The sequence below is a fragment of the Salmo salar genome, chromosome ssa13 (genome assembly GCF_905237065.1).
Source record: "Salmo salar chromosome ssa13, Ssal_v3.1, whole genome shotgun sequence".
Lineage (NCBI taxonomy): Eukaryota > Metazoa > Chordata > Actinopteri > Salmoniformes > Salmonidae > Salmo > Salmo salar.
The window spans coordinates 33780077-33804885 of NC_059454.1; the positions used below are offsets into that span (position 1 = coordinate 33780077).

At 43.2% G+C, this 24809-nt stretch overlaps 1 protein-coding gene across 1 annotated transcript in view; it reads left to right on the forward strand.

The window, feature by feature from the left end:
* Window positions 1–24809, forward strand: part of LOC106567287 (metabotropic glutamate receptor 4) — a 331632-nt gene that overhangs the window by 235189 nt on the left and 71634 nt on the right. The window contains exon 4 of the mRNA XM_045693162.1: window positions 24279–24414. Coding sequence (XP_045549118.1) covers window positions 24279–24414 — 136 coding nt within the window. The remainder of the gene's footprint in view (window positions 1–24278; window positions 24415–24809) is intronic.

Below are 24809 nucleotides of genomic sequence, written 5' to 3' on the forward strand. Positions count from 1 at the left end.
ACATTACATCAAAGTTGGACCAGCCTGTAGTGTGGTTTTCCACTTTAATTTTGAGTGTGACTCCAAATCCAGACCTCCATGGGTTGATAAATTGGATTTCCATTGATTATTTTTGTGTGATTTTGTTGTCAGCACATTCAACTATGTAAAGAAAAAAGTATTTAATAAGATTATTTCTTTCATTCAGATCTAGGATGTGTTGTTTAAGTGTTCCCTTTATTTTTTTGAGCAGTATATTATAATTAAGTCTTTGATTTGATATTTGATAGACCAGTCTGACTGAGCGGTGGTAGGCAGCAGCAGGCTCGTAAGCATTCATTCAAACAGCACTTTCCTGCGTTTGCAGGCAGCTCTTTGCAATGCTTGAAACACTGCGCTGTTTATGACTTCAAGCCTATCAACTCCCGAGATTAGGCTGGCAATACTATAGTGCCTGTAAGAACATCCAATAGTCAAAGGTCTATGAAATACAAATACTATAGAGAGAGAGAGTTCTATTATAACTACAACCTAAAACTTCTTACCTGGGAATATTAAAGACTCATGTTAAAAGGAACCACCAGCTTTCATATGTTCTCATGTTCTGAGCAAGGAACTTAAATGTTATCTTTTTTACATGGCACATATTGCACTTTTACTTTCTTCTCCAACACTGTTTTTGCATTATTTAAACCAAATTGAACATGTTTCATTATTTATTTGAGACTAAATTGATTTTATTTATGTATTATATTAAGTTAAAATAAAAGTGTTCATTGTTCATTCAGTATTGTTGTAATTGTCATTATTACAAATATATACATAAAAATCGGGCGATTTAATCGGCATCGGCGTTTTTGGCCCTCCAATAATCGGTATCGGCGTTGAAAAATCATAATCGGTCGACCTCTAGTGTGTACGGCCCAGTACATCAGGGGCTGAGCTCTCTACCATCCAGAACTTCTATACCAGGCAGTGTTGGAAGAGAGGTCTTAAAAACTGTCAAAGACTCCCAGCCACCCAAGTCATAGACTGTTCTCTCTGCTATTGCATGGCAAGTGGTATCTACCCCCAAGTCATAAGACTGCTAAATAGTTAGTCTGGGTAGCTATTTGGTTAACTGTTTAACTATCTCCATTTACCCTTTTTTGCACAAACTGTTTTGACTCATCTCATACACTGCTGCTACTGTTTACTATCTGTCACTTTAATCCTAGTTATATATACATATCTACCTCCATTACCTCATACCTCTGCACATCGACACGGTCCTGGTACCCCTTGTATATAGCCAAGTTATCGTTACTCATTGTGTATTTATCATTACTTTTATTATTACGTGTTTTACTTTTCTCTTATTATTATTTATTTATTTTCTCTGCATTGTTGGGAAGAGAACGTAAGTAAGCATTTCACTGTTAGTCCACACCTGTTGTCTACGAAGTATTTTTGATCAGTAGATTCATATTGGATTCTATCTGTCAACTAGTTTTTAAACCAGTTACATTCAGCCTGGTCTAGGCCAATTGAGGAAAGCCTCTGAATTAGCAATGAGTGATCAACAGTATCTAAGGCCTTTGACAGGTCAATGAAGAGGGCAGCACAATGTTGCCTTTTATCCATACAGTTAACTACATAATTTATAACTAAGGATGCAGCAAAGATAGTGCTATGACCGGGTCTAAAACCAGACTGATGTACATTTTAGAATATATTTCAAAGATAAGAGAGACCTTAGATGAGAATTAATCAAGGATTCTAATATTTTAGCTGCAAGTTGACAGGTTAACCATTGAGTCAGCTAGAGGCTGGCAGAGGGAAGAACAGTCGATTGACTGACCAGGGTCAATTAAACCACTGTTTCTCTCAAATAAAAAACCTGCTGAGAAAAAATGATTAAAAGCGTCACTTATCCCATTCTTCTCAGTTATGATACCAGAGTCAGACAACTTGCCTAGGCAGGGAAGAAGAGGTACAGTTGAAGTCGGAAGTTTACATGCACTTAGGTTGGAGTCATTTAAAACTCATTTTTCAACCACTCCACAAATTTCTTGTTAACTAACTATAGTTTTGGCAAGTCGGTTAGGACATCTACTTTGTGCATGACACAATTAATTTTTCCAACAATTGTTTACAGACAGATTATTTGTCTTATATTTCACTGTATCACAATTTCAGTGGGTCAGAAGTTTACATACACTAAGTTGACTGTGCCTTTAAACAGCTTGGAAAATGTCCTCTGGTCTGATGAAACACAAATAGAACTGTTTGGCCATAATGACCATTGTTATGTTTTGGAGGAAAAAGGGGGAAGCTTGCAAGCCGAAGAACACCATCCCAACCGTGAAGCAAGGGGGTGGCAACATCATGTTGTGGGGGTGCTTTGCTACAGTATTGACTGGTGCACTTTACAAAATATATGGCATCATGAGGCAGGAAAATGATGTGGATATATTGAAGCAACATCTCAAGACATCAGTCAGGAAGTTAAAGCTTGGTCGCAAATGGGTCTTCCAAATGGACAATGACTCCAAGCATTCTTCCAAAGTTGTGGCAAAATGGCTTAAAACTTCTTTGGGATCTGGGGGCAGTATTAGAGTAGCTTGGATGAATAAGGTGCCCAGAGTAAACTGCCTGCTACTCAGGCCCAGAAGCTAGGATATGCATATTATTAGTAGATTTGGATAGAAAACACTCTGAAGTGTCTAAAACTGTTTGAATGATGTCTGTGTGAGTATAACAGAACTCATATGGCAGGCAAAAACCTGAGAAAAATCCAACCAGGAAGTGGGAAATCTGAGGTTTGTAGTTTTTCAAGTGATTGCCTATCCAATATACAGTGTCTGTGGGGTCATATTGCACTTCCTAAGGCTTCCACTAGATGTCAACAGTCTTTAGAACGTTGTTTCAGGCTTCTACTGTGAATGGGGAGAGAATAAGAGCTATTTGAACCATGCTCTGATTTGTCATCCTGAGGGTCCCAGAGATAAAATGTAGCATAGTTTTGTTTGATAAAATCAATTTTTATGTTCAAATGTAGGAACTGGGGTTTACAGTTTGACCCCAGGGCTGTCTCTGGCTCCCCACCCACTCTGCCCGGCCATCTAGATGTGTGAAAGTTAGTGTATAAGCTAATGATCCATAATTTATGACATTCCTGGGAGTGTGTAAACTAGAATTTTTTATTACCATAGCATTTTTGTATATTCCTTATAGTTATGTACTTGAAAATGTATCAATTGACCAATTCGGCACATTTGGGCAAAGTCCTGGCAGACTTGATACAAAATATTGTGCAGTAATGTAATTCTTCACTGGTTCAGTCTGAAACTTTGCACACACACACACTGCTACCATCTGGAGGTCAAAATCTAAATTACAACTAGACTCCTATCTGAAAGTATGGCCTTTCTCTTGCATTTCAAAGATGATGTTAGTATTATCTTTTACCAGATCTAATGTGTTATATTCTCCTACTTTAATTTCACATTTCCACAAACTTCAAAGTGTTTCCTTTCAAATGGTATCAAGAATATGCATATCCTTGCTTCAGGTCCTGAGCTACAGGGAGGTAGATTTGGGTATGTCATTTAAAAAAAGGGTACGATCCTCAAGAGTTAACCAGTATTAATTTAATTTCAGTCAGACAAAGATAATATCATGATAGAAATGCAAACAGGGTGTTGTCGTGCCTAAAGTTTGTATTTGGTGGATGGGACAAGCGAAAGAGGCTTCTCAGCACAGCAGTCTGGCGACATGGCTCAAGAGACCACCAGCAGGAACACATCCCCTGACCAAAGGATGTTTAGTCATTCTCAATGACCACTCCTGGTCATGTAGATGCTTTATACTGCATGCAGAGGCCGAGTTCTGTCGTCCAGGATATTTCTGTGTTTTACTGAACCTCTCCTTGTTCTTTCTGTTTTTTCTTGTAGTGTTAATATTATTTTATATCTGATCCAATTCCTGAGTAGTGCACCATCATTACTGTCTGAGTAGGCCAACAACAGTACCCAGTCTCATAGCCAGCTAGTACCAAGCATGAGGGGGGCTTGGGAATAGGCTACTTAGTTACTACCTAGTTCAAAATTAGAATGAACTTTTGCACTCAGCTTCTTCATTCCATTTCACTTTCAATGGAACCTTCTAGGTGCTTTGGGCAACACTTTCATTTGAAAGAGCTTGGTTCAAGAGTTCACTTGATGAACATATCAAACTCTTCAGGCAAGAATACAAACCAGAGGGACAACACGTCACCCCTGTTAATATGGCATGGAAGGCAAGAAATGGCTACCAAAATCTTGTCTTTTGCAGTAAATGGTGCATTCAATGTCAAAACATTAGATTGTCGATTACCACTTCCTTCTAAAGGGAGAAGCATAGCTTTAAATTCAGATATTAATATGGGTATTAATATGCCTGTCCTTTGTTTATGCAATTTAGTGCACTTATTTTGATGTAATTACTTAAATTAAGGCTGTATATTTGGGAAGTCATTCACACACAGGAGACACAAGTGGGTAAATAATTGATGTTATATGTTGTGCAACATATTGACTTATAAACAGTCCTTCATAGGATGGGATCCGTAGTCCAACACTGAACCTACTGTGGCATACTTTTGCCCACGTGGTCATGAAGGAAGATAAGAACATGTCTATATTTTCAAATGACCTGAAGTCCAAACAAATTCATATCTGCCTCTGTTGGAGACATGTACAGGTATATGTCAGTGGTGGTCAGTGCTGTTTAAGATGAGGGAGGACAATTGTTTTTCATGAGCATGGCCTTATTTCTATTACAGATTATTGGATGTGTCTCATTCATATTCCAATCACCCAGTTCAATGTATTTTTTAAATGTATTTAACCTTTATTTAACAAGGCAAGTCAGTTAAGAACAAATTCTTATTTACAATGACAGCCTAAACCGGCCAAACCCAGACGAAGCTGGGCCAATTGTGCGCCGACCTATGTAACAGCAACAGGTTTAGGTTACAACATGATTTTTGCTATACCCGTCTTGAGGTTGCTACAACCTAGCCTATGAAAAGTTTACAACGTAGGTGCACACAGGTCGAGAGGTGACACATGGACAGACAGTGACATTCAATACCACCTTGCACACTCTTGCCTGCATCTAGCTGATATAGGGTGTAATCATTAGTCCAACAGTTTCTATTGGACAAATGTATGTATGTTTTTCTCGGTTTTGTTCCATTTGCTTCCGTTAAGAAAAGTTTTAAACAGAATCGGCGAAATGAATACACCGCTGATCACGCGTAAACACTGTTCACTTTCATAGCAGCCATGTTGTATTCTTTCTCGCATCTATCTACGCATTCTCCTCCTCTCATCTCTCCCCTTTGCTTGTGGACTTCAATGCACAACCGATCAGATGTATGTGACCAGGCGGGGGAAAAAAATCCAAGCCAAACCGCTGCACACAGCCTACATTGTTGTCACCATAGATAAAGTAACGTTATAGTCAACATAGCTAATAGAATTAATGCGCTAGTAAACCCGCTACAATCATGCAATAATGTTAGTGTACAGTCAGCCCTGGTGGCAATAAATTAGTATTACCAAAAGCTTACCTTGACTTGTAAGAGTTCCAGTGTTTTGTTGGAAAGTCATAGCCAGCTAGCTAACATAGCATCCTTCTGAGCAGGGTGTTTCAGTAGGCTAAACTAGCTAACTGCATTTGCTAGCTATTTGCTCTCTATTTCTCTCTTGCTTCTCCTTCATTTTGGAAGAAAATAGTTTGTTCAAAACTGTTCAACTATTTTCTTTCTCGCTTTTTGAGTCAACTACTCACCACATTTTATACACTGCAGTGCTAGCTAGCTGTAACGTATGCTTTCAGTACTAGATATATTCTCTGATCCTTTGATTGGGTGGACAACATGTCAGTTCATGCTGCAAGAGCTCTGATAGGCTGGAGAACATCCTCCGGAAGTTGTTATAATTGCTGTGTAAGTCTATGGAAGGTGTGAGACCCATGAGCCTCCCAGGTTTTGTATTGAAGTCAATGTACCCAGAGGAGGATGGAAGCTAGCTGTCCTCCGGCTACACCATGGTACTACCCTACAGAGTACTGTTGAGGCTACCGTAGACCTTCTTTGCAAAATAGTGTGTTTTAATCAGTTATTTGGTGACGTGATTATATTTAGTATAGTTTTATCTAAAAGTGATACAATTTTAAATGTCTTACAATTAAACATTTTATGAAATTCACTGTGGAGGATGGTCCTCCCCTTCCTTCTCTGAGGAGCATCCACTAGTATATGTGTTGTATGCACTTGTTTACTGTGTCTATGTACTCAGCTAGCAATGAAGGTGCTAAGGCACATAAACTATTTTCAATTCATAGCTTTTCATGTCAGCCTCCGCTAGTTCCAAATCCCGTTTCTCTCTGTTTCCAAATGTAAATATCCCAGGCATAACAGAGTGCTCTAATACTCCCCTCAGTTTTCTCTTGTACCTAGAAGGTGTGTGCTGCCTCACTACTCTCTCTGTATTCCCCCGTTCTCCTAGCTACTCCCTCCTCTCCTGTTAGTACACCTCCCTGCTCCCTCTTCTTACAGACTCTAGTGTACCTTCCCCCTTTCAAGTGTACAGTCTGTGTTGTCTGTGTTTACTAAACATCTGCCTTGGTAGACACACTGCACACCGCACACAACACACAGCACACACAGTGACAGTAAGAGCAAACGTCTCGAAGTTGTCAGCCATGTCATCATGCATCAACATAAATATTATATTGTAACTGGAGCAGTATTAACTAGGAAGTACATGATCAGCAGCACCAGAGTAAGAGAGGAAAGGCAGGATATTAGTGTGAATCCCCATGGGCCCTAAAAGTGTTTGACAAGCAGGCCTGTGGGCACAACACAAACTGCTGCATTCTCCCACAGTGACGGTGAACCCACGCCTCTACGTTGTATTCTATATACCACGATTCCAGAGCTGCTGCCTCATATTAGCATGCACACTGAGTAAACTAAGTAAACCCTATACTGTCTGACAAGTCCTCTAGTGTCTGCCATTCCTTATAATACAAGCACACCTTCCCTTACTATCTGGGGAGGGCATACTGTATACATAGGTGCCCTTTTGGATTGTGTACATTTCTCAGTTCTAAAGAGGATGATAGGGGAGTTCTGAGAAATGGCGTTGGCATATGGATAAATAAAAACAAATGGCAAGTTGGTGAGGTGAAATTGTGGTCATTTATTTCTTCCCATTCAATAGCTAAACCATCCATGTGATTCAAATTAAAACGATCTTTGATACTAGTTCTCAGGGCAAGATTCAAAGCATTTATTCTAAGTAACAGATAATTACTTATATGATCTCCTCAGAGATGAAGAAAATGATTTCCCTGCTAGGGTGGTTGCAACATTCACTGTGTTTTTATTAATTGCTTGACTATCTATCTGTCTTTCTGTCTACATGTTCATACCATATGACAGTGAATCTAAATGATTGGTCTGCAATGTGGGGAATTTCATCATAGAAGAGGGGAAAGAAGGAGAATTTTCCTAATTAAAACCTGTCCTGCAGCTAAAATTAATCTAGAAATGCATTTTGTGGAGAAACAGGTTCCTGGAAGGTAGTCATTACCGTTGGATTATTACCTTGCATAACTATAATAGCAGATACATAATGAGGGAACAATCATAATTAGATCGATAAAAAGGCATAACAGTCTGTGCTGGATTTGTTTTCGCAGTTCAAAATAAACTCCCCTTCACCAAACATCTCTGTAATGGGGAAATTATAAGAATACCTGCAGAACAATAAATACATATTATATTCCTACAATTGTACAGAGATTGGTAATGCATTGTGATGAAGCAGGCATGCTAGCAGTGATTTTTTTGTGGCAGCGATACATTATGGAGTTTTGTGCCACAGACCCATTAGAGGACCCACATTTTTAAAAATGGTGTGCAGCTGTGGTTGGAAGCACAAGGGCATAATTATATGAAAACCACACCACACAAAAACAATACTAAGTACAAAATTAAAAAAGGTTGTTAAAACAGATAACAAAACCTAGTAATTATAAATGTATGAATTAATTGATCAGCAATCACAGAAAACAAAATATTTGTTTTGTTTAAACGTGGGAGAGTTAGGCTATATGGAGGAGATTAATGAGTAGTTTGGTTCATCAGGCTGACCCCAGTCTTCACTTTAAGTTATTGGGGGATGATGATGTTTTGGCAATGTGAAGATAAGAATTCCAGAGTATGGTACCTCTTTATCTGATAAAGAATTGACTATGTGAGGTGCGGCAGATAAGAGGGAAAAGGTTATCGCAGTGTCTTGTGTTATACATAATGTACTGGCCCAGACAATATTACAGTAAATGAGATTTGGGTAAATTATGCTATAGTATAGAGTTAGGACTCAAGCCTGATGAACCAAACCACTAATCTTTCTGATGATACCAAAATATTTCATAACTTTGCTGCAGACAAAATGAATATGATCTTTTTGGGATAGCTTTTCATCAGTTAGAACTCTGAGGAATATAGTGGATGTTCCATTTCATTCCCACCAATTGAGATTCTGGCTCTTTTTATTTTTTGCAATATTTCTTATTCTTAATAGAGAATACAGTAAAGTTGGATTTTTGTACATTTAAAGATAATTTGTTTATCTGGAACCATTCAGAAAATTTGGCCATGCCTGAGTTGGCTTCATTAATTAGTGAATCAAAATTATTTTGTGATTAAATCTAATTGGTATCATCAGCAAAGAAGTATGGTAAAAGACACAGCAGCAAGGTCATTGATATAGATTAGGAATACCAAAGGTCCAATTATCAAACCCTGTGGCACACCACAGGATATCTTGGCCTGGTAGATGCACCCACATTTGCATAAACAAATTGTTCTCTGTCATAGACATAACTATCAAGGCAATTATATGTATAATCATGAAAACTGTAATATTGCAATTTAGAAATAAAGTCATATTTCATGATTGAAGGTTAAATAAAAAAAATAAAAAAATAAACCGTGTCGAACACTTTGGATAAATCTAAAAATATGCCAAGAGCGTATTCATTGTTGTTCAGGGCTGAAAAGATTTTATCCACAAGTTGCAAAAGAGCCTGTTGAGTAATTTTTATCGAAAACCATATTGGTGCGCATACAGAATATAGTGTTGATTTAAATGTTTCAACAGGATTTTAGAAAAACATGGTAGTACAGATATTGGGCGATAATTTGTGAAAGATCTTTGATGCCCATATTTATAGAGGGGGATCATTTTTTACATTTTTTTAATCTTTAGGCACAATACCAGTTTCCATAGCTTTGGTGAAGATATACAGTACCAGTCAAAAGTTTGGACACACGTAATAATTCCAGGGGTTTTCTTTATTTTTACTATTTTCTACATTGCAGAATAATAGTGAAGACATCAAAACTATGAAAGAACACATATGGAATCATGCAATAACCAAAAAAGTGTTATTTTATATTTGATATTCTTCAAACTAGACACCCTTTGCCTCTGACAGCTTTGCACACTCTTGGCATTCTCTCAACCAGCTTCATGAGGTAGTCACCTGGAATGTATTTCAATTAACAGGTGTCTTTCCTTCTTAATGCGTTTGAGACAATCAGTTGTGTCGTGACAAGGTAAGGGTAGTATACAGAAGATAGCCCTATTTGGTGAAAGACCAAGTCCATATTATGGCAAGAACAGCTCAAATAAGCAAAGATAAATGACAGTCCATCATTACTTTAAAACATGAATGTTAGTCAATCTGGAAAATTTCAAGAACTCTAAAAGTTTCTTCAGGTGCAGTCGGAAAAACCATCAAGGACTATGATGAAACTGTCTCTTCATGAGGACCGCCACAGGAAAGGAAGAGCCAGAGTTACCTCTGCTGCAGAGGATAAGTTCATTGGAGTTAACAGTCTCCGAAATTGCAGCCCAAATAAATGCTTCTCAGAGTTCAGGTAACAGACACATCTCAACTTAAAACTGTTCAGAGGAGACTGCGTGAATCAGGCCTTCATGGTCGAATTAGTGCAAAGAAACCAGTACTAAAGGACACCTATAAGAAGAAGAGACTTGCTTGGTTGAAGAAAACACGAGCAATGTACATTAGACCGGTGTAAATCTGTCCTTTTGGTCTGATGAGTCCAAATTTGAGATTTTTGGTTCCAACCGCTGTGTCTTTCTGAGACGCAGAGTAGGTGAACAGATGATCTCCGCATGTGTGGTTCCCACTGTGAAGCATAGAGGAGGAGGTGTGAGGATGCTTTGCTGGTGACACTGTCTGTGATTTATTTAGAATTCAAGGCACACTTAACCAGCATGGCTAACACAGCATTCTGCAGATATGCTATCCCATCTGGTTTGCGCTTAGTGGGACTATCATTTGTTTTTCTTCAGCCCTTTCACACCTCCATGCTGTGTAAGAGCTATTTGACCAAGAAAGAGCGTGATGGAGTGCTGCATCAGATGACCTGGCCTCCACAATCCCCCGACCTCAACCCAATTGAGATGGTTTGGGATGGGTTGGACCGCAGAGTGAAGGAAAAGCAGCCAACAAGTGCTCAGCATATGTGGGAACTCCTTCAAGACTGTTGGAAAAGCATTTCAGGTGAAGCTGGTTGAGAGAATACCAAGAGTGTGCAAAGCTGACATCAAGGCAAAAGCTGGCTACTTTGAAGAATCTCAAATATAAAATATATTTTGATTTGTTTAACACCTTTTTGGTTACTACATGATTCCATGTGTTATTTCATAGTTTTTATATCTTCACTATTATTCTACAATTTAGAAAATAGTTCAACTAAAGAAAAACCCTTGAAGAAGTAGGTTTGTCCAAACTTTTGACTGGGACTGTACATTAGAGGCTCAGTAATCAAAGAGGCACCAGTCTCATCGTGACCTACTGCTGATATATTTAAGTTACCAATTACCTCTATCACCTCCATTACAGTACACCAGGGGGATCAAACTGAAGCAGAGAAGGGAAATGTCCCTTAATGTAATCCAAGGAATGTCTATCATGTGTCAGGTAAGACCCAAATGCAGACTGTGTTGAAGTAACAATGTTTATTACAGCAACAGGGGCAGGCAAACGTCAGGTTAAGGCAGGCAGGGGTCGATAATCCAGAGTAGAGGCAAAGGTACAGGACGGCAGGCAGGCTCAGGAAAAGCAAGGTACACAAATCAGGAGGGCGAGGGAAAAGCAGGAGCAGGGACAACCGCTGGTAGACTTGAACAAACAAGACGAACTGGCAACAGACAACAGAAAACAGGTATAAGTACCCAGGGGATAATGGGGAAGATGAGCGACACCTGGCGGGGGGTGGAGACAAACACAAGGACAGGTGAAACAGATCAGGGAGAGACAATTTCCATCAGTTTTCTAAATTTTATTTGACAGAGGAACCTACATTCGCAAAAAAGTTGTTAAATTCACGTGAAATAACATCAGGATCACTATAGGTCTTATTTCTAACAATACATTTAGATGGAATAGCTGTAGATGCCTTTTGATGTTTTTCCAAGTTTACTTTATTTAAGGATTCTTGGAATTTGTTAGTAAAATAAAAAAATTAAAAAATGGATATCCGAAGTAGGTGAATAAATGTGTTCTTATACTTTTTGGAATTTGCAGAATTCAGGGGAGAGGAATTTCGGATAAACTTTTTATACAACTTCTTTTTATTAACTGAGGAGACCGGTTGTAAACCAAGGTTTCCAGAACCCTTGTGCTGCTCTCTTACGCCATTTAACTAAGGGAAAGCAGTGGTGAAAGATGTGAGAAAATTCTGGTAAGCAGAGTCTCCACATTGGCCTGATTTTATAAAAATGTTCCCATTTAAATATCATTAATCAACATCCTAAAGTGCTCACAATTACTTTAAAAAAATTATTTAAAAAATAATAAATAATATATATATATATATATCAGTATAAAGTATTCCTGTATTAATCACATTATTCAAAGAATTTGTAAAAAATACTGATGTTCTGGTCACTCTTGTAGGCTTATAGATAAGGGGATACAGATAGCTGTAGTATAAAGTCAGATGTCAGTGAGTGGTTCTCACTTTTAAATACGTTTATGTTGTAATCACCCAATAGAAAACACATTTTAGCTTCAAATCCAAGTTTGAAACTAGCAATGCCAGAATTGGGTGGCCGATAGATGCATCCAATTACCAGTTTTTTACCACCAAAAATTAACAGGAGGGAATTTCGATGAAAAGAGATTCAATGTTATCAGATGTAAGTGCGAGGTCCTCGATTACAAAGAATTGAAAACATTTATGAACAAAAATGAATACTCCTCCTCCCACTCTGGATGTTCTACAGTGGTGAACAGTATTGTAAGGAGACATGTCATAAAGTATGGTTGTCTCTTCAGTCAACCATGTTTCTGAAAGGGCAACACTGGAAAATTGAGAGAAGACAGAAAATGAACCGGGTGGTGATGATTTTTATGAAGAATGCGAACGTTCAAATGAAAAGGTAGAAAATAAGCTTGTCTGGGAATTAGATACACTGATATACAGGTTGTTAAATTGCTTAACATTATAGTAATCACAAGTGATAGACTAATCTCTGGTAAATGTCAGGTAATTTGAATCTGGATTAAAACAATCATTATATTTATAGTTCTCTTTATTAATATCTAATGGGTTGAACACCATGTTATCAGGGTTGATATCATGCCCAACTGTCACGACTTCCACCGAAGTCGGCTCCTCTCCTTGTTCGGGTGGCGATCGACGTCACCGGCTTTCTAGCCATCGACGCTCCATTTCTCATATATCCATTTGTTTTGTCTTGTTCCATTACACACCTGGTTTTCATTCCATAATCACTGCATGTATTTAGTCCTCTGTTCCCCTCTGTCACGTCCTGACCAGTAAAAGGGGTTATTTGTCATTGTAGTATGGTCAGGGTGTGGCAGGGGGTGTTTGTTTTGTGATGTTTTTTTTTTTTTCCTATGTTTTATATTTCTATGTTTATTCTAGTTCTATGTTGTTTTTTGGCAATGACCTCCAATTAGAGGCAGCTGGTTGTTGTTGTCTCTAATTGGAGGCCATATTTAGTTGTGTTCGTTTCACTTGTGTTTTGTGGGTGGTTGCTTTCTATATAGTTGGGTTACCTTTCAGAACTGTTGGTTGTCGTTTATTGTTTTCGTTTAAGTGTTCACCTTAGTAAGTAAATAAAGAAGATGATCACTATACCCGCTGCGTTTTGGTCCTATCCTTATGACGATTGTGACAGAACCACCCACCAAAGAAGGACCAAGCAGTGGAGGAAGGAGCAGCAGGAGAGCTATTTGGAGTCATGGACGTGGGAGGAGATCCTCGATGGCAAGGTCCATGGAGCCAGGCTGGGGAGTACCAGGAGTCGAAGCTGGAGGAGTCGAAGAGGGAACGACAAAGGTACGAGGCGTTGTATCCTCCTATTCAGGAGGTGGAGAGGCAGCCCCCCAATTTTTTTTGGGGGGGGGGCATAAGGGGAGTGTTGCTAGGTCAGGGGGGAACCCTGACCTAACTTCCCAGGCTATTCGGAGGGAGCCGTGGAGCAAACCGGAGCCGAGAAGGGAGTCGAGCGCCGAGCTTGACGCAAGATTCCGGAAGGAGGTACTGGCAGAGAGGGCACGACTGAGCAGGCATGCGGAGGGGCGAGCGATGCATTACGGGGTGATGCGTACTATCTCGCCCATCCGCACGCACAGTGCGGTTGGTACGGGCTCCGCAGCGTTGCCGTGATAGAGTTTGCACTCAGCCAGGAAGGAGTGTGCCTGCTCAGCGCATCTGGCCGCCAGTGCGTCTCCTCGGTCCAGCTTACCCTGCGCCTGCTCCACGCATGGCAGCCCTCACTCTCCAGCACAGCCCAGTTCGCCCTGTGCCAGCGCTCCGCCCGTGCTGGGCTACAGTCACCATTCAGCCAGGACGGACGGGGTGTGCCAGCTATAAGCTCCAGACCTCCAGTGCGCCTGTCCAGCCCAGTACGTCCTGTTCCTGCTCCCCGCACTCGCCCTGAGGTGCGTGTCACCAGTCTGGCACCTCCTATGCCAGCCCCACGCATCAGGCCTCCAGTGCGCATTCCCCGTCCAGAGCTTCCGGCGACAGTTCCCCGTCCAGAACCTACGGAGACGGCCTACAGCCCGGAGCCTACGGAGACGGCCTACAACCCGGAGCCTACGGAGACGGCCTACAGCCCGGAGCCTACGGAGACGGTGCGCAGCCCAGAGTCTGCTGAACGGGAGCTACGGCCACAGCCACCTCCGTGGTGGGAGGATTGGGAAGGGAGGGGAGGTGTAGCACACTAACCGTCGTTGACGGTGTCCACCCTCCCTTCCCTCCCTTTAGGTTTGGGGTTGTTTTTGTGGGTTTTGTTTTGAGGTGCATTCGGGGTCTGCACCTTTGGGGGGGGGGATACTGTCACGTCCTGACCAGTAAAAGGGGTTATTTGTCATTGTAGTATGGTTAGGGCATGGCAGGGGGTGTTTTGATGGGTGTTTTTTTTCTGTTTTTATATTTCTATGTTTATTCTAATTCTATGTTGGTTTTTGGCAATGACCTCCAATTAGAGACAACAACAACCAGCTGACTCTAATTGGAGGCCATATTTAGTTGTGTTCGTTTCACTTGTGTTTTGTGGGTGGTTGCTTTCTATATAGTTGGGTTACCTTACAGAACTGTTGGTTGTCGTTTATTGTTTTCATTTAAGTGTTCTCTTTAGTAAGTGAATAAAGAAGATCACTATACACGCTGCATTTTGGTCCTATCCTTATGACGATTGTGACACCCTCCATGTCTTTGTGTGTAATTGTTTATTGTTATGTGGATATTGTCAGGCGCTATACTTTTGCTATGTTCCGTGTTTTTGGCACGTTATTGTTCTTATGTGCTGTCATTTTTGGACCAGAATTAAAGTGCGCCTGTTTACTACACTCTGCTCTCCTGCACCTGACTTCGCCTCCCGTACACATCCCTAACAGAATTACACACCGAACCATGGAGTCAGCAGGAGCAGGGACCCCGGTTAGAGGAGTCAAGGAGCGCGTCCAGGAACATTCTGCTATGTTACATCATCTTGGTGCCATGATGGATCACGTTGTCCAGACTATGGACCACTGGGAGAGACAGGAAGTCTCCCAGTGCCTCGACCAGCGCAACCGGGGTTATCTCTACCCGTCCCATCCGGAACCAGTCCCAGTGGAATGCGTCTCTCCCTTCCCAGGGAGTATGATGGGACGGCAGCACAGTGCCAGGGATTCCTGTTACTACTGGACCTCTACCTGGCCACTGTGCACCCAGCTCCCTCGGAGAGGGAGAGAGTGTCTGCCCTCGTCTCATGCCTCTCAGGGAGAGCTCTGGAGTGGGCAAACGCCGTGTGGGCAAACGCCAGGTTATCCGGTTGGATAACCTGCTGGTCACCCGCGGACGCCCAGAGGGGGCTCTGTTGGTGCCATCTTCCAGCACCCCCGCTCCGGTGCCCATGAAGTTGGGAGGGGCTGCGCATAGGGAGACTGGAGGAGGAGCCATCACGTGTACCATCTGTGGCCGCAGAGGGCACACTGCTGGTCAGTGCCATGTTGGTTTCTCTGGGAGTAGAGGCAACAGACAGGGCACTCTGGCGTCACCCCAGGTGAGTCTGCACCACACTCATCCAGAGTTCTCTGTTGACCACCTGTTCGTTTCCCAGATTTTTCCCTGCATTCCCAGCATACGGCGCTCGTTGATTCAGGCGCAGCTGGGAATTTTATCGACAGAGCGTTAGCCCTTAGTTTATGGGATCCCCATTATTCCTGTAGTTAGACCTTTCCCGGTTCACCCTCTGGATAGTTGACCATTAGGGTCCGGGCTAATCAGGGAAGTCACCATCTCCTTGGGCATGGTGACGCAGGGGGGTCACGAGGAGAGAATCAGTCTCTTCCTCATTGACTCTCCTGCATTTCCCGTGGTACTAGGCCTTCCCTGGTTAGCTCAGCATAACCCCACTATCTCCTGGCAACAGAGTGCTGTCACGGGGTGGTCGCGAGAGTGCTCGGGGAGGTGTGTAGGGGTTTCCGTTGGTGCGCATCACCCCAGAATATGCTGATTTGGCTCTCGCCTTCTGTAAAAAGAAGGCGACTCAATTACCACCTCATCGACGGGGGGGATTGTGCGATAAATCTCCTGGTAGACGCTGCACTTCCCAGGAGTCACGTGTATCCCCTGTCGCAAGCGGAGACGGTGGCTATGGAGACATATGTCTCTGAATCCCTGCGTCAGGGGTACATTCGATCCTCCACTTCACCCGCCTCCTCGAGTTTCTTTTTTGTGAAGAAGAAGGATGGAGGTCTACGCCCGTGCATTGACTATAGAGGTCTCAATCAGGTCACAGTGAGGTATAGTTACCTGCTACCTCTTATCGCCACGACGATTGAGTCAATGCATTGGGCGCGCTTCTTCACGAAACTGGATCTCAGGAGTGCGTATAACCTGGTGCGTATCCGGGAGGGGGACGAGTGGAAGACAGCGTTTGGTACTACCTCAGGGTATTATGAGTACTTAGTCATGCCGTTCAGGTTGATGAATGCTCCATCAGTTTTCCAATCCTTTGTAGACAAGATTTTCAGGGACCTGCACGGGCAGGGTGTAGTGGTGTATATCGATGACATTCTGATATACTCCGCTACACGCGCAGAGCATGTGTCCTTGGTACGCAAGGTACTTGGACGACTGTTGGAGCATGACCTGTATGTCAAGGCCGAGAAATGCCTGTTCTTTCAGCAGGTCTTCTCCTTCCTAGGGTATCGCATTTCCACATCAGGGGTGGAGATGGAGAGTGACCGCATTGCAGCCGTGCGTAATTGGCTGACTCCCACCACTGTAAAGTAGGTGCAGCGATTTTTAGGGTTTGCCAATTACTACCGGAGATTTATCCGGGGTTTTGGCCAGGTGGCTGCTCCCATTACCTCACTGCTGAAGGGGGGTCCCGTATGGTTGCAGTGGTCGGCTGAGGCGGACAGTGTTTTTGGGCAGCTAAGAGCTTTGTTTACTTCGGCTCCCGTGCTGGCCCTTCCGGAACCCTCTTTGGCATTGATAGGGGAGGTGGACGCGTCCGAGGCTGGTATAGGAGCCGTGCTCTCACAGCGCTCGGGTTCGCCACCAAAACTCCGCCCCTGTGCTTTCTTCTTGAAGAAGCTCAGCCCAGCGGAGTGTAACTATGATGTGGGGGACCGGGAGCTGTTGGCTGTGGTTAAAGCATTGAAGGCGTGGAGACATTGGCTTGAGGGGGCTAATAACTCTTTTCTCATCTGGACTGACCACCGCAACCTGGAGTACATCCGGGCAGCGAGGAGATTGTATCCTCGTCAGGCAAGGTGGGCCAGGTTCTTTACCCGTTTTGTGTTTACCCTGTCCTACAGACCAGGTTCCCAGAATACGAAGGTAGACGCGCTGTCCCGGCTGTATGACACAGAGGAGCGGTCCATGGATCAGACTCCCATACTCCCAGCCTCTTGCCTAGTAGCACCGGTCGTGTGGGAGCTGGACGCGGACATTGAGCAGGTGTTGCGTACAGAGTCTTCTCCCCTCCAGTGTCCTGTCGGGCGTATGTACGTTCCGTCTGCTGTCCGTGACCAGTTGATCTATTGGGCCCACACGTCACCCTCCTTTGGTCATCCGGGGATTGGTCAGACAGTGCGCTGTCTGACTGGGAAGTACTGGTGGCCCACCTTGGCTAAGGACGTGAGGGCTTATGTTTCCTCCTGCTCGGTGTGTGCCCAGTGTAAGGCTCCGAGACACCTGCCCAGAGGTAAGCTACACCCCTTACCCGTTCCACAACAACCTGGGTCACACCTGTCTGTGGATTCTTTAACCGATCTACCTCTTTCACAGGGACACACTGCTATCCTGGTCATTGTGGATCGTTTCTCTAAGTCCTGTCGTCTCCTCCCTCTGCCCGGTCTTCCTACGGCCTGCGGAAGCCCTGTTTACTCACGTCTTCCGGCACTACGGGGTGCCTGAGGATATAGTGTCTGATCGGGGTCCCCAATTCACGTCGAGAGTCTGGAAAGCGTTCATGGAACGTCTGGGGTTCTCGATCAGCCTTACCTCGGGTTTTCACCCCGAGAGTAACGGGCAGGTAGAGAGAGTCAACCAGGATGTGGGCAGGTTTCTGCGGTCCTATTGCCAGGACCGGCCAGGGGGGTGGGAGGCGTTCGTGCCCTGGGCCGAGATGGCACAGAACTCGCTTCGCCACTCCTCCACTAACCTCTCCCCCTTTCAGTGCGTATTGGGGTACCAGCCGGTCCTGGCGCCGTGGCATCGGGGTCAGACCGAGGCTCCTGCGGTGGACGACTGGTTCAGGCGCGCGGAGGAGACATGGGAGGCTGCCCATGTTCACCTCCAGCGAGCTGCGCTTCGCCAAAAGAACAGCGCGGACCGTCGCCGCAGTGACACCCCGGTGCTCTCGACCCGAAACCTGCCCCTCCGCCTGCCCTGCCGGAAGCTGGGTCCGCGGTTTGTGGGGCCATTCAAAGTCCTGAGGAGGGTGAACGAGGTGTGTTAAAGATTACAGCTTCCCTCTGATTACCGTATTAACCCCTCGTTCCATGTGTCTCTCCTCAGGCTGCTGGTGGCTGGTCCGCTCCAGGAATCTAAGGAGGGGGAGGTCCCTCCGCCCCCTCTGGACATCGAGGGGGCCCCGGCATACTCCGTTCGTTCCATCCTGGATTCGAGGCGTCAGGCAGGGGGCCTTCAGTACCTCGTGGAGTGGGAGGGGTACGGTCCGGAAGAGAGGTGCCGGGTTCTGGTTGTGGATGTTTTGGACCCCGAACTGCTGCGGGAGTTTCACCGTCGCCGGCTGGATTTCCCCGCACCTCGCCCTCCGGGGGGGGCACTGTCACGACTCTCACCGAAGTCGGCTCCTCTCCTTGTTCGTTCAGCGATCGACGTCACCGGCTTCCTAGCCATCGACGCTCCATTTCTCATATCTCCATTTGTTTTGTCTTGTTGCATTACACACCTGGTTTTCATTCCATAATCACTGCATGTATTTAGTCCTCTGTTCCCCTCCATGTCTTTGTGTGTAATTGTTCATTGTGTCACGTCCTGACCAGCAGATGGAGCTGTTGTTGTAGTTTTGGGGTCAGGACGTGGCAGTCTTGTGTGTGTGATTGTTCTGTGTTGGTCTTGTGACTCCTGATCAGGAACAGCTGGGGATCGTTGTTCCTGATTGGGAGTCATATATGTAGGAGTATGTTTGTCACTTGGTTTTGTGGTTTTGCACTGCGTGTTGTGTGCCTGCAAAACTGTTCCTGTCGTATATATTGTTTGTATTGTTAAGTGGATGCTCTACTCCTTTATTTTAATTAAAGATGAGTATTCACATACCTGCTGCGCCTTGGTCCATTTCTACAGAAGACAGCCGTTACACATTGTTATGTGGATATTGTCAGGCGCTATACTTTTGCTATGTTCCATGTTTTTGGCACGTTATTGTTCTTATGTGCTGTCATTTTTGGACCGGAAATAAAGTGCACCTGTTTACTACACTCTGCTCTCCTGCACCTGACTTCGCCTCCCATACACACCCCTAACACCAACTGAGATACAAAGTCACAATCATCCATAGAGTGGAACAGAAAAATATAACTGCAAGCCTCACATGTCCAATACAGCAATACATTTGTGTTAATTTGGTTTTAAAAGTTTTATCAATAGGGGTGCACTTCTTATGGAATGCACATTGACACAGTCCACATAACACCACTGAAGACTTCAGAGGGTTATGACATTTAGAGCAATGTGTGTTTTTGGTCATGAGGTTAGGTGAAACACATGAACAAAGTAGAATAAATATGTGTGTGTGTGTGTGTCAAATCAGTTGAGTATAGCAGAGTCACTTGCAAGAGGGGGTTGAACGTACAGCTAATCATACTTCAGCATTGAGATGTTGCCTTTTTTACATTCTTCAATTAGTCGTGGCAACAGTTCCTTTCTTTTGAAGCATACCTTTTTTGGTCTTCATTGATGAAGATGTTGGTTCCCTACAGGCGTTTGGCTCTTCTGAGAATATCCTCCTTGTCTTTGAACCCGAGCAGGTTCACCATTATAGATCTGGGCCATCCATCGGGGAGTAAAGTGCCATTCCTATGCATCCTCTCCATCTCAATGAGTTTAGGTGTCACGTGTGCTCCCTCTCCGGCCTCTAGGTCATCAGGCTGCTCATTATCCCACACACCTGTCACCATCGTCACGCGCACCAGCGCCTCATGACTCTCACCTGGACTCCATCACCTCCTTGATTACCTTCCCTATATATGTCACTCCCTTTGGTTCCTTCCCCAGGCATTGTTATTTCTGTTCCAGCTTCATGTCTGTGCGTTGTTTGCGTTTCTTGTTTTGTATTAAGTTCCGTTCATTTATTAAATGTATTCACTCCCTGAACTTGCATCCCGACTCTCAGCACACATCGTTACATTACGGTCCTGTTTGAGTTGATCTTCCAGGAGTTTCTTGGCCTTGACATGCAAAGTCTCAGTCTTTATGTCCTCAATTCCATAGATTTAAAATGTTATTGCACCTCGATTGGTTTTCGAGGTAGTCTCCTTTGGAAAAGCACTTGTCAAGTGTTTGGAAAATACAAAATCCTCAGACATGTTGTTGAATGGTGCTTCTCCACCTCCCACTGCGTGAATTCCAAACTTTCTTTAAATTCCATTCCATCCTTAAACAGATCAACCATTTTTTGGGTGAAATACAGAAAGAGTTGCAGAAAGGACTTACATTTATTTTCCTGCAGATCTATTAGATCTTTATAGTGGACCTCGACTGCTTTCACTTTCTATCTCTCTATCTCGCTCCCCTCTCCAGAGGCTAGGCCACAGAACAGTAGCAGTGAAGTGAAGAGGGAGCGGGGAGAAGGGATAACTCTCTATCTCCTCCACAGAGCATATGGTTAGGGACCCTGGGACTGAGACACCAGTGAGGCAAAGATGCTCTTAAGATGGATAGAGTCTCCAGTAATGACAAGGAGAGTTGCTATAGCATTCCTCTAGATCTTGCTGAAGTAAAATTTCCCATGAGTCTACTGGCTGCGTACTGTATATAGAATGAGACAGCTAGATGGATAGACAAACCTACCAGGATAATTAGTTTAGACTGGGTTTAATTAGTTGGAAAAAGTTTACAGGGTGGAACAGCGTAGGATTGGAGACGGACAACAAGAAAGTGGGATGGGAGACTGCATAGAGTGGGGCCCTGAATGGTGGTTTGTAGGATTGTAGGTAGTCTATAAAACACTCCCCAATTTCCTGTCTCAAGTAAGAATGTGCTGTAGATGTAAACCCACAAATGGCTTTCAATCTAATGTGGAGGGTGAAGGAAAGAATTGTGGAATCATGGATCTGTCAATATGACGATGGCTGGCCATGCAAGAAACAGACATGAACTACAATATGAGTAGGAATAAGTCTCTATTTTTCCAGAGAAGAAAAATAAAATGATCCGGCCCAGTGACTCCATGGGCAGAGTACTGCCAGCTCTAGCTGCTTCATCTAGGCCTATTTGTTGTCACATGCATGACCAGCAAGATTAGAACATTCACCAGAGAAACAAATAGTGATAAAAATCCAGTGGTTTAGCAATACCGCAAAATCAAAGAAAAATAAACTACTTGTACTATACAGTATGTGGGAGTACAAGAACATCCATTGCACACCATTGACTGAGGACTGGTGCATGCCATCAACTGGAAGTGGCCCTTTGCACCTATGAGCTAGCCTGTCATCACTGCCATTGTTGTCCCTCTAATGTTCTTCGCTACTTGATTTTTTCTTACTTTCACTTTCCCAACCTATTAGTCAGAGCTGGGGCGCAGCTTTGTTTTCTGATCCATTGTGAGGCCCTGGCAGCCATTCACTGAACCAGAGGGTATTATTCCTGCATTGATGATACAGCGGGCCTGCATTGTATGAGTCAAGAGAGGCAAGTTCATTAGCATGCACATAGACGCTGTGGCATTTTGGCAGGACGACAAAACAATTCTCCTGAAATGTTTCTCGGGGAATTAGAAAGCCTTGGCTTGTTTGGTATCCAATGGACGTATGCTAGAGCTCACTCACTTTCTTTCTGCTGCTGGATACCAATGCCTCAAGGCAAGGCAAGGTTTGTTGCTCTCTTTGGGGACTTGTAAGTGTATTGGGTGTGTGTAACAGTATTGCTTCCGTCAATCTCCTCACCCCAACCTGGGCTGGATCCAGGGACCCTCTGAATACATCAACAACAGTCACCCACAAAGCTTAGTTACCTATTGCTCCACAAAAGCTGAGGCTCTTGCAGAGCAAGGGAAATAACTACTTCAAGTTCTCAGAGCGAGTAACGTCACTGATGGAAACGCTACTAGCACGCACAGCTAACTAGCTAGCCATTTCACACCGGTTACATGTATCAGAGTCTAACACGCCAGATTAGGAATGATCAGTATGGAATTAGGTTACATGGGTTTGACTGATTGTATTTAGATGAAATAGCACTGGTTTCCATAACATGTGTGCTGTATGGGTGGGCTGTTTTGGAGTTTTGATCTGATCACTATTCATTTATTTGCGACAACAGTCAGTTTTTAAATGTTTCTGAAGGCCAACTTAATAGTTCTATGAGTCAGTGAAATTCCTTAAGGCTTGATACATTTGGATTTATACAGTACACAACATAAATAATGCTTACTGTGTCAGAAAGTATGAAGTTGAAGCTGCATATCAATTAAATGATGCTTTCCCAGTAAGCAAGGCATGTGTCTTTTATAACTAAACAAAAGCCTAAAAATGCTGAAGTTAAACAATAATACATGGAGAGAAAGTGTTCTTAATTGACCTGCCTGGTAAAATAAGGTAAAAAAAAATAATGCTAAATTGCAACTATTCACAAATGTATCCAGTGCTCACCATTTCATTTTGGGTATAGGTTCGCTCAGAATTGCTACACAATTTACCCAGTCTCATTGGCAGCCCGATAAACTGAATGGATGGGTTTTCGTGTCTTAGATCTGCCCCTTGTGGTGCATGAAAATATGTTTTAATACCTTGCATTCCTCCTGCTGTGAAATATTACACCTGCACAATTTTAATCTTGCATCCAGACATCCATAAAATGTCCTGAAGACATTAATAGGATTAGTGTTGTTGGTTCAGGAGAGAGCAACAAAATATCTCCTTGGCTTTGGCCTACTTTCAGTTGAAACAGATAAATAAGAAAGAGGGTGATTCTAAGAATGATATGCCAGACTAGCTTGGGGATAACCTGAATTTAGATGGAGGTTTACTGTATCTAAATGCAGATGCCCTTTGCTGGTTTTACCAATGTAGTTATTTCTGATGCAGATTCCTGACAGGTGTTCTACACCAATACTCCAAACTACATCAGAGATGGCACACCCTTAGAAAGATACATGTCTATTTAAGTAAAAGTCCCAGGTACAGATTTTAAAATGTTTGGAGGGAGCCCCAAGACAGATCAGCTGTTCAGCTTTTGTTCATGTCTATTTTCCCCAGTCTATTGTTAAGAACACTATTTTGATGATTATTCCCTATTGGAATTTGGTCTCTAAGGTCAGAGGTTACTGTAAAGCAATTCTTAGTAATTGGTATCTGGTCCCCTTAGCCATACAATCGTCCATGGGTGTCAAATGTATAGTCTATTCAACCCCCGGGTTTCAGCCTTGATTTAATGTTTTGGAATTATGCATGGAAGGAAGAAACAACAAACATAAGGAAGAGCATTTAGGTCCACCCTTCCCTCTGAAGGCTGTCAGTTTATTAATAACCTTGCAGAAGTCTCATTTTGGTCTCCCTGTGCACATTTTTGTTTAATAAAACTCTTAAATATAGAAGTTTATCTCTTGCATCCAGCATTTCTCCACACCTTGACCAGTTTTCAATTCCTAACAATATATTTGGGGCGGCGGGTAGCCTGGCGGGTATGGGGGTAGGAGCTTTGGGCCAGTAACCGAAACGTTGTTGGATCCCATCCCCGAGCTGACAAGGTAAAAATCTGTTGTTCTGCCCCTGAGCAAGGCCCCTGAGCAAGGCCCCTGAGCACTGTTCTCCGGGCGTCGAAGACGCGGATGTCAATTAAGGCAGCACTCCGCACCTCTCTGATTCAGAGGGGTTGGGTTAAATGCGGAAGACACATTTCAGCTCAATGCAATCAGTTGTACAACTAACTAGGTATCCCCATTTCCCTTAAAAAAACAAACAAAAAACAATTGTGCTAACATGTTTTTCCTCTGTCTTGGTTGCAGGAGGTGTGTGCATCTCTCAGTCAGTGAAGATACCACGAGAACCTAAGCTTGGAGAGTTTGACAAGGTAATCCGTAGACTGTCAGAGAACCCCAACGCCCGGGTTGTCATTCTCTTTGCCAACGAAGATGACATTAGGTAAGTTCAGTTGACTGTTACAGGAAAAAAATAAAATGAAACTAACTAAATGATGGCAACAAAGTAACTCAACCCATCTGAGTTTCTGTTTAATGACACAACATTCATAATGTTTGCCCATTGGGTATATATACTGTGGTGTAAATGGCTGTAAATGTTTATATTGTCCTCCTCAGATAACATCCCACAAATTCAGTTAGCTTTTTACTGTAAGCTATAACAGCTTTGTTTTCATTAGGTGTCCACAGTGTAATGGATGTGTGCCAGTTTACATTAAATACATACAATCTAACTATATGTAGCATTCTGATCATAATATGTTCTTCTCATCTGTTGTATATATTTCTAGATTACAGCAATTTCCAATCTGCTGAATATTGTTTAATTCCCTCTGT